We start from the raw sequence: 11,394 nt of genomic DNA, 5'->3' as shown, positions 1-11,394 counted from the left end.
CAACCGACATTAAGTACCCTTTTGGTTGAAAATGGCACAAATACGCACGAACCGTTCCTTTACATTATCTTTGCATTTACATAAACAGGATCACTATACCTCGTTTTTTGCATTAAAAAATGGTAAACAATTTTGGCACGTCTTTTTATTGAAATATTACGAATATTAATATTACGAAACCAAAAGAATGTAAATTACATATTCTTGCTATACAATTGTTACATATTTGCTGTAACTTATTTTTCAAAAAGACAAAGATTGTTTCTCTTTTTTCTAATGCTAAAAAAACGAGGTATAAAATGAAACACCAAAGAAATTAAACACTGTAGTATATTTGTCTTTTGAAATAATATTAGAAAACGAGGGAAAACATTAATGTCCTTATTATATTAGAAAATACAAATCCAAAATAATACTAAAAGGTTAGTTTAATTTATAATAAACGCGATGCATTGTGTGCGTTAGGACGGAAGCATCAATAAGATAAAGTGCCTAAATATATGCCAAAAAGCACTTAGAAATGCCAATATTTTGTAACTTCAGCTGCACCGAGATTCTATAAAAATATTCAGCATAATTTTTGTTCAACAGCCGAATAAAGCAAATGAGATTCTCTGGCAACATTATTTTGGCGTTGGCGCTACAATAATTGCTAAATATCATATATTTTGTTAGTTAACCACGATAACATTCACTTAAATATTACGTTACGCTAAGTTTGTATAAATATATCGAAAAGCTTTTTGTATATAATTATTATAATTAGAAAAATTTGATGCAATAATATTTCCGAAACTAGATTCTAACAATAATTTTCCGATTTAGCATTGCCTAGCTCCCCCTTCTGTAAATAGATCTTGTGAATCCTAATATTTCTTCTTCTTGACTAGCTTTGTGGTCCTGATTCGCATTTTTGGCGCCTTGTTGCCCGATTTTGGTCGGTTTTTGACCCGCGACAAAGAGTGCGGAACTTTAGGCCTCATTCGCACAAGTTTAAAAAGCTTCGCGTTAAAACCTGACGTTATGAGTTCCGTCCGCTACCTAAATTCGACTAGACTGTGAATTCCATGTCTTAACTATACAGATGTAGAGCATAATTATTTTCCTACGTATTTTCACGGAAACGTACGAACGTGTCTTGCTATTTCAGTCAGTCTCGGTACAAAAAGTACCAAGGTTGACTGAAGTAGCATGACAAATACCAAAAATACAATAACTCCGTAATAGATGGATACAGTCTAAGGAAAAAACGTGCCTCGAAAGTCACGAAAATTTGATTCTCGATCAGATGTCACCACTAGTTTTGGCCTACTCTCGTATAGAGGGCGTTGACGGTTTCGTTTGTTATTTATAATTTTAACGCATATTCGTTAAAGAACATGGGTCAAAATCATATAAATATAATTAATGCAAATAAAAAAAATCATTTATCCATATCTAAATACATTTTAACGTATTTTTATAAATCTTCATTTTTAGTTTTAAAGTATGTCGATAGATGGCAGTGAATTTACAGTGGTTACAAAATTTACTATGACAGTACCTTATCTTAATATATCCTCTTTGCAAATACGAACGTTTCCCAGAAAATACGAAGGAATACAATTATGCTCTAAATCTGTACTCGAAACCGTCTTGCCGAGCGTACCCGAACAATTTAATGAAATTGGAAAATGATTATCAGAATTAGTTTGGTTCTACTAGGAACTACTGAGGCAGCGGAGGAGGCAGCACGGCCGCGTAGGTGGGGTAGAAGGGGGCGAAGCTGACCGGCCCCGCGATCCGAGTGTGGTTGTTGTCGCCGCGGTCCTGGATCGTGCGCGCGGTGTAGCTGGACTCCTTGTACACGGGCATGGCTGTGGAGAAACGTTTATATCAGACATAGATTAGACTGTCAGAGCCCGAAATTTTTGCGGCAAACTGAACTGTCGCAATCTTGTTAGTTAGAAACGGTTTTTTTTATCGATATCGATAGTTGGGTAATGCAAGTAGAAAAAAGCCCACCAATTTAAAAAAAAATTAATAAGTAAATTAACGTAAGGTTTTTATAAAATAAGTTTTTGGCAAAAATTTCATTTTTCGTACAAGCTTTTATGGCTGACTGCATGTGCTTTTCTTTCCACAGACAACTAATACTCATCAAGACAATTCTAAAAACTCCAAACACAATTAGGTTGCGTTGTTTTATTACAGAGTTCCTATGACCACCTCCTGTCTCCATCATCAGATCAGCTCCATGGTACCATAATATTCCATTAATTTCTCAAACTCCTCTGAAAGTAAACAGTTTCGTTTATCACTATAAAGCCATTTTATGTATACTAATTGTATCTGTATCTGTTTGTATATAATTTTATTCAAACCACAATAAAAAAAACTTATATTGACCGGGATATAGACCGTGATTATCTTTTGTATTGTTTATAAGGTAATCACGGTCTATATCCCGGTCAATATAAGTTTAGTGAAACTAACCGTGAATCATTCAAAACTCCTATCACAATAAAATAAAAAAATATTTTTATTTGGTTGACCGTCTTTTTCTTCTATTACACAACTATCGATACCGATAAAAAATGTTTCTAACTCTAGCAAGATTGTGACAGTCTTTTGTTTTGCCGCGAAAATTCCGGGCTCTGTTAATTGTTGTTTATTTATTTGAACATTATATTCACTTCCAGAGCGATTATTTCCTAAGTAGGTATTCACTGAGTTAATAGTACATTATTGTCGAGGCTCGGAAGTAGCTACTTGCTGGCTGAGGATTCGTTTTAAACGGACGACCTTGGGAGTCCGTTTAATTGAATCCGAAGCCAGCAAGTAGCCTTCCAGCCGAGTCATATATGTATAGTGCTTAAAAACAAATATAGTAGAAATATTTTATAGAAGTAACGTTCTTATGTATATATTTTCACAGAAAAAAGTAAAAATATTTGCTGTCGCCTTTTTATTTTTTTATTAAGGGGCTATCCGAGGTTTTCATCGATTTTTGACAAGTTTTGAATCGTATCTCCTACTTTTGCTCTACATATAGAATAATAAGACAAACGGCTGTCGGTTCTTCAATCTTTTATCTCCATTTTTGTCTACCGGATTTTGAAAGAAATGAATACTTATTTATTTAAGATTTTTTTAAACACTGTCTAAAAAAACACTTTTTGCGTATCTCGATTGCTGTAAAAGATCTTACATATACGAAATCTACATATTTGGGTTCGTCTTTGACGTCTCTAAACATTTGTCTAAGGTTTTAATTTTAAACTGATTAACACAAAAGTTATGGCCAGAAAATCAGTTTTATGACCTAAAATTATTCAACTTTGATGCCAAATATCTCGAAAACAATGAACTTCGAAGTAAATATGGGATACTATACTGCTTAAAACTGTTGCTGTTAATATGATAAGCTACAAAAAACATAAGAAAACTAAGGGATTCAGATCGAAGGTCATTGGGGCATGGGATCCCCTTAAAAATAGAAGTGTATTTATCTGCTAAAAATACGCCAACCTATTTGAGACACCTAAATAATCGCGGTACCAACATTACAATAATGAGTACTGATCATCTGTTTGGCTGTTTAATGCACCTATGCCTTCATTTGATATGACCACTTCAACTTTTAAAAAGTTTGGAACTCGACAAATAATGGAATTTGGATGCAACATTGCAGTCTCGATTTCGGGACTTTGTTTTGTTTTTAACTTTTTAAACCGACCTAATTTTTAACCGGCAACGTCGACTTTGCCGTCCATTTTTGAGAAAAAATACTTACAGAGTGTAGGATAGAGCGACTGGTGCGGCGGCGCCGACGGCCCGGAGCCCGGCACCGCCCAGCCGCCGGCCGAGTCTCCCCCGGGCGGGCCCTGCAAATAAATATACTTTGTCAAAGGACTGTCTCATTTCAAACATAGACAGAGAGAATCACACTATCATTGTCTTACACTGTTACTAGCACCCAAAAGAAAGGTTCTAATTTTCGTGGTTGTTACTGACTGACAAATTGGATTGACCAACTATAAGTAATATTTTTTTGTGTTTACCAATCGGTTAGGTTACAGAGCGAACCTCAGTCTGCCCAAGTGAGCCATGGCAAATTATAATAAAGTTTCTTACATTAGGCTGCGCTATCTCCCCCGGGCCGAGCGGCAGCACGGCGGGCTGGCCGGGCGACGCCGGGGCGGGGGCGGGGGCGGGGGCGGGCGGTGCGGAGGGGAGCGGGCCGCCCATGAGCGGCACGGTGCCGATCGTCACGTACTTGCGGTCCTTCAGGTTCGTGTGCAGCCCCGATACTACGCACTCCACCTGTAATATTATGATACGGTATTAGACTACCAGTCAAATCAGTTTTATTTTTGAACTGTCAAAATGATTTTGCTACTATGGATATTATATGAAACACTAGCATGTGACGTCACAATCAAATTACCTACTCTATAGTTTCATACGAGTTTTGAAATAGAAATTGTGTCTAAAAATAACAGCTGTCTACGTTTCTCTATTAATCTTCTGGTGCTTCATTTCATGCATGGTGTAAAATAATTTATTTTAAAATACTCTATTGAGGACCAGAGGTAAAACGATGACAGTCCAATTAGCCGTAGCATATGGACGCCTACAACTCCAGAGGTGTTACATGCACGTTGCCGACCTTTTAAAAACCTGTACACTACTTTTTTGAAGATTGCCATGATTTGCAACAACATTGCTCTGCGCTTAGAGGCATATAATGTCGACTTTGTAATCGTTAGTTCAATTAAATCTAGGTATAATACCCAAACAGAAAATCATTATTTTAGGAAAGCAAAGTAGAGCTACATTACCTTCAGATCGTAATCCAAGTCGATAATGCTACAGTTGACCAGGTTAGAGGGCGGTATCGGGGGTATCTCGAGCCGCATGTCCCAGTGCTTGGTGGAGCCGGCCGGCGCGGGGCCCTCTTGGACCGTTAACACCACTTCTTTGCATTTCTTTGTGGCTGTGCTTGGCGAAGTCGCTCGGTATGTCACAACCTGAAAAAATATATTCTTTAAATGATTGGTAAATTTGGGAATCAAAACTTTAGAGGCATCGTGCACAACGCATTTTTGCAGAGACACCTTAAAACATATCGAATGATAGTGAGCTGAAAAAAGAATGACATTAAGGTACTAACAGCAACATTCTTCAAAGGTTATCGGTGGACTGTCTTTGCAACTATGGTTTACGAAGTTATAGTTCGTTTTTATTAGCATTAGAAAAAAGGTAATCTTGACATGTCTTTTGATTGAAAAATATTGAAAAACGCTTTTACAAAAAATTGTTTATATTACTTATGAAAGCCAAAGAATGTAAAAGATCGTAAATGATTTATAATCTTATTTTTCAAAAGTGATTTTTAATAAAAAGACAAGTCAAGATCGCTTAACTTTTTTTTTATACCACGTCGGTGGCAATCAAGCATACGGCCCGCCTGATGGTAAGCAGTTACCGTAGCCTATGGACGCCTGCAACACCAGAGATATTACACGCGCGTTGCCGACCCTTTAAAAACCTGTACACTCCTTTTTTGAAGAACCCCATACTGTAGCCCCTCGGGAAAACCTCGGCAGGGAAAACTTCTTACTAATACTAAAAAAACCGGCCTAGTGCGAGTCGGACTCGAAAATCATAATACACAAATGTCATATACCGAAGACAAAGTAACCGAATGCTCACAGTTTGTTTTGAAAACTAAGGTTTTTGTTAACTTTGAGTAAAAAATCCTAAAATGTGCCATTTTCAACCAAAAGGGTACTTATTGTCGCTTGTCAGTAAGGCGCTATAGCTTCAATTAGAAATCAACCTTATCGACAAGCGACAATGTGGTACCTTTTGGTTAAAAACGTCACAAATAGTTACTAATGTTAAACATTTTCAATTTTTATGTAGCCGCCGTTTACCACATTCGTTTGGCTGAGCCTATACTATGACTCAACTAGCGTTATTAGCACAATGTATTCAACCATTCATGATGACGTAATTCGTTACATAATACTGAGGTAACTGTGTGAACATATTTTACAACGTATGTATTATACTCGTATGTACAAGAGGAGGTAAGTATGTTGTAAGAAGGAAATTGTTAAAAAAAACCGGCCAAGTGTGAGTCGGACTCGCGCACCGAGGGTTGCGTACATTACATAATTTTATAACAATGTATTTTTTATGTGAAACGTGAGTGAACGGTAAATTGCGGTTTACGATTTATGACGTATTAAAAAAAACTACTTACTAGATCTCATTCAAACCAATTTTCGGTGGAAGTTTGCATATATTTTTTTCAGTTTTATCATTCTCTTATTTTAGATGTTACAAGGGGGAAGTGTTCAGTTCAGTTCTTCGCAAACTGTTCAGTTTAGAAAAAAGTGATATTAGAAACCTCAATATCATTTTTGAAGACCTATCCTTAGATACCCCACACGTATGGGTTTGATGAAAAAAAATTTTTTGAGTCAGTTCCAAGTATGGGGAACCCCAAAAAAATTTTTTTTTTTTTTGTGTGAAAATCTTAATGCGGTTCACAGAATACATCTACCTACCAAGTTTAAAATTGGTTGGGGTCTTTGTATTAAAACATAGTTAAAAACGTTATTTCTGTGTTATCTAAAATATCCGATTATTCGAATATTTTAAGTTGTATTATTCGAATATTTTCGGGTATTATTATTAGCGGATATTCGAATATTATTCATATCCGAATATTCGGATTGCAAACCCTACCACGGACAGCGGTGGAATGGAGGAATAACGCGAAATAAAAAACACTCACCTTTCTTAAAAACAGTTTAACCAAATGCAGCTGCACATTGCTCTTATTCTCAATGTCCACAGTCAAGGGGATCACTTGTCCGGGACAGTAGCCGGACACCGGGGCTTGGATGTCCACGGACAGCGGTGGGGACGCGCAGCAAAAGCAGCAGAATGTCTTCTCCAGCTGCATACGGATTGGCTCCTGTATAAGTGATTATTCTATCATTAATTTATTCTTTTAAAATTATGGCTTCAGTCCAATGGGACTATTTCGCCAGAATCAAAGTATTAGGAGCTTTAAATACGGCTAAAATATTACGGTTAGTACAAGACAGTGAATTTTTATTAAATAAGTGGAAATTTTGCAAATTTGGAAACTTTCCGACTTTTTTGAGATAACCGTGCAAGATTATAAATTAAACTTCTTACCCGGTAAAATAGATTGAGATTAATGTCCAAAGCGTTGATAACAGTGAAAGCCATCTTCGTCTTCTAGTCAAACTTCCACAGACGGTCGCGAGTCACCTTGACAGAGTGTATCTGACGTATCCGAATAAAAAACTAAACTTCTTACCCGGTAAGACGGATTGAGATTAAGGTCCAAAGCGTTGATAACAGTGAAAGCCATCTTCGTCTCCTGGTCAAACTTCCACGGACGGTCAAGGGTCACCTTGACCGTGTATCGAACATATCCGAATTCCCCCTCGAAAGAGGATGGCAGCACGGGAGGCAGGGCGCAGGTGAAGCTGTACACTTGCTTGCCTGCTGGCACTTCTATCTCATTACCTAAAAAAATACAAATCCTTACTAATCCATACTAATATTATAAATGCGAAAGTGTGTCAGTCTGTCTGTTACCTCTTCATTATTACTAACTTATGTGGTTGTCTCAAAAATACATTCAAGCATTTTTCATAAATGGAACCAAAATTAATTATAACATACCAGTATTGCTTCCAAGTAAATAGTAAAATATTTGGAAGTACTCCTCATTCCCCGTGTGTACTTCATCAGTGTTCTCAGTTTTCCCGTCGGATGTTTGCTGTTCTTTACTTTCACGCCACTCAGTGTGGGCCTCGCCTTTAAACTTGACATGGATACCTAAAAGATTGCGATCACATTGTTCAAATTTATCTTTAGAAATCAGAAAAATAGTTTAAGAGACATGTCATCACAGCTAGATCAAAATTGAATGTCAGTATCAGGATTTAGCTAATTAATGCAATTTATTGTAGTCAACCACTCTAAAAGCCGTAAATGGGCTTGAGATTTGGGACTTAGAATTACACTTTCTATCCTAATAATTATGAAATAAAAAGCGGGCAAGTGCGAGTCGGACTCGCGCACGAAGGGTTCGGTACCATTACGGAAAAAACAGCAAAAAAATCACGTTTGTTGTATGGGAGCCCCATTTAAATATTTATATTATTCTGTTTTTAATATTTGTTGTTATAGCGGCAACAGAAATAAGTACATCATCTGTGAAAATTTCAACTGTCTAGCTATCACGGTTCATGAGATACAGCCTGGTGACTGACAGACAGACGGACAGCGGAGTCTTAGTAATAGGGTCCCGTTTTTATCTAAGTGGGCTCCCATACAACAAACGTGATTTTTTTGCCGTTTTTTTGCGTAATGGCACGGAACCCTTCGTGCGCGAGTCCGACTAGCACTTGGCCGGTTTTTATGTTATTTCTACTTAGAATTACACTCTAACCATTATATGAAATAAAAAGTGTCCCAAGATTTTATTCCCGTTCCGTTACCATTCCTAGACTTTGCATGACTGTAACAAAATGGAAAGAATGAAAAATGTATCGAAATTTTGGGACCCTTTCTCCTAATAGGACCGAGCTTGTGACTGGAGTATAACATAAAAAAAATATAATTCCAAATAAAAAAAAAGTGTAGTGTACAGTCATCTGCAATAATATGTTACACAACAAAGATCATAAAAATATCTGACACAATCTTATTTGTAGAGCCATAAGAGTGTGTCAAATATTTTTTCACCTCAGCAGCTCGAACAAGCCTACTTTAGTCACTCACTCACGTCACTGAAGAAAACCTTTTCCTCACTCCAGCGAGTGAAACAAAGTAGCTTTTTAATTTAGTGAAGGCTATGACCTGCCACTTCATACTTTTATTACACTTTTTTTCTGTATTATTGTGTGTAATTCGAAATACATCTTTAATATGTTCTCACTACTGAGGTGAAAAATTATGTGTGCAACACGAGAGCAAAGTTATTTTACATCTCATGTTTTTGAGTCCCTCGCTACGCTCAAGATTCTAACTTAAAATCACTCTAATCAAATAACTATTGTGTAACAAGAGAGGAAAGTTGGTTTTTCTTGAGAGTGTTTATTTTGAGTCTGGAGAAAGTGAAAGATTCTATAATTGAATCACGAGCGAAGCGAGTCATTCTAAGTTAGAATCTTGAGCGTAGCGAGGGACTCAAAAACATGTGATGTAAAATATCTTTGCTCTCGTGTTGCACACATAATTTTTCACCTCAGTAGTGAGAACATATTAAAGGTTAAAATGTATTTCGAATTACACGGAATAATACAGACAAAAAAAAAGTGTGAAGTGGCAGTTACCTTCACTTAATTAAAAAGCTACTTCATTTCACTCCCTGGAGTGAGGAGTCGCACTTTCTTCACTCCCTGTAGCTTGTTCGAGCTGCTGAGGTGAAAATAACTATTAAGGCCTTCGAAGAATAACATATTATTGCAGGTGACTACAACTTTAAATAAAATTGCCCAAATACCTATAAAACTCACAAGTGCTATTACTTTGGAATACAACGATACATTTAATATACGCGTGACAATATTTAGATACTGATGTAATTTCTTACTCACAGCCATTTGATAGACTGAGAGAACTTCACAGTATTATATTACTTGTTCAGAACTCCTCCTCCTTGTACTCCTTAACTCAAAAAATCTTTTTAATTTAAGATTAGTAGCTAGTGGTAGCTAAGTTTATAAATATGCAATTATACATGCTTTTTTAACGAAATATAGATTTAAAAAAAAAATTAAAGAACAAACATACGCCCACATTTTATTTATATTACACAGACTCAAATTAACGTTCGATAGTTTGTGAGGTAAACCAATTAAAACTATAATCATTTCCGGCAAATGAAAAATTAAAATGCAAACAAGGTGCAAGTGCATTAAGCAATCAATAACCGAGTTGATTACATATGAATTATAATTAGACAATGAATCATCAATTCATTTATCATCGCAAGTCTACCACTTACCACGAACTTTTTTGGGACTATCGAAAACGTATTCTATCCTTCCATTAATTGTTTGGCCGGCATAATATGTGTTCAACTGATTGTCTAGATAAATAACTGCTTCTTTAAGGCCCATTGTTTAAACATTAACACCAAATTAGAATGAATAATCTAAGCCTAGTCAAACACACTGGTTAAAAAAGATTAAGAATACGAATAATAACCGGAAAAGGTTACAGTCATTACAGTAATTGACAGCCTGTCAGGCCGAGAAGGTCTAGATGTCTAGATGTCTACTGTCAACTTCAAAAATGCTGTTTGAGTTATGGTTTCAATCGCTAGAAATTATATTGCTCCTTGACCAAGGTAAGCGTGACATTAAATCGGTCGATTTGATTATCCCGTGTGGAGTGGCCTTTAAGCGCTTATGTCACTTTTTTTTATATTCGTCCTTCTGGACAGGCTAAGACCATAGGCCATACTGCCTCTTCTTCAGTAAGATTAAATTTCATAAGTCAGTTTCAGTATAAAGTCTTCCTTTTGCTCACTGTTATGTCAACAGTTGACAGTGACAGTTTGTTTACTTTGTAGTTTTGCTAAAATTTGGTTGATTTCGAGTATGTATGAAGCAGAAGTTAATAACAACCGTTCAATACTAGATTATTTAAATGAGGACTGCTGGCGCGTCGTGCTAAGCTATGTGCCCGTCTTGGATATAATACGAACCGAGCGAGCGAGCCGACGATGGCAACGCGCTGTGCTGATCTATTTGCGAGGGACCCATTTTCGTATCACGTCTTTAGAGGAGGAATATGATGAAAAGAAGAAGAATCTTCCGTTTCCTTCTAATCTATGTAGTTTGAGATTGTCACGATATGGTCTTGGTAATGAGTACTATCAGTCATTCGCAAAGTGGACTAACAAACTAGGCGCTTCAGTTGTGGCTACTTATTGCAAAGACCTGGAGAGTTTGAAAATAATTAGAGCTAACTGCCCTAACTTGGTAGCTCTCACGTTGCTCCACATGTATGACCTACCCGAGTCCAGAGAGGAAATAGCCCCACACACTCTTAAAGAAGATTTCAAATGCCTCAAAAAAATTTGTTTCTATGAAAGTTACACCTCAGATGACTGTGTCAGTAATTTCATAGGTGACAGAGTTTTAGAAGAATTGGAATTCAATAGTTGTTATGATATCACTGGTCAATGTTTGAATATTGTAAAAATAACAAACTTAAAATCCCTTGTATTTGACATATGCTATAGCCTAAAGTCTCAGTACATTCTTTTAACTATGAGCCAACTTAAGCTGACTAAGCTTATACTAAATGATGTTCCTAATGAAATATGTACTAAAATTCAGTTAG

At 36.5% G+C, this 11,394-nt stretch overlaps 1 protein-coding gene across 1 annotated transcript; it reads right to left on the bottom strand.

The window, feature by feature from the left end:
* Window positions 1–321: 321 nt before the first annotated feature.
* On the bottom strand, window positions 322–10,263 carry LOC134748816 (arrestin domain-containing protein 17). Its single transcript, XM_063683622.1, has 8 exons — window positions 10,049–10,263; window positions 7,717–7,872; window positions 7,346–7,557; window positions 6,791–6,973; window positions 4,824–5,012; window positions 4,117–4,305; window positions 3,776–3,866; window positions 322–1,856 (listed from the first exon to the last, which is right to left on the bottom strand). The coding sequence occupies exons 1-8, from the start codon at window positions 10,161–10,163 to the stop codon at window positions 1,708–1,710; spliced, it is 1,284 nt and encodes a 427-aa protein (XP_063539692.1). The 5' UTR covers window positions 10,164–10,263; the 3' UTR covers window positions 322–1,707.
* Between the last annotated feature and the right edge of the window lie 1,131 nt (window positions 10,264–11,394).

This window comes from Cydia strobilella, chromosome 17 (assembly GCF_947568885.1).
Source record: "Cydia strobilella chromosome 17, ilCydStro3.1, whole genome shotgun sequence".
Classification (NCBI taxonomy): domain Eukaryota; kingdom Metazoa; phylum Arthropoda; class Insecta; order Lepidoptera; family Tortricidae; genus Cydia; species Cydia strobilella.
This window is presented reverse-complemented; position numbering and strand designations above follow the sequence as displayed.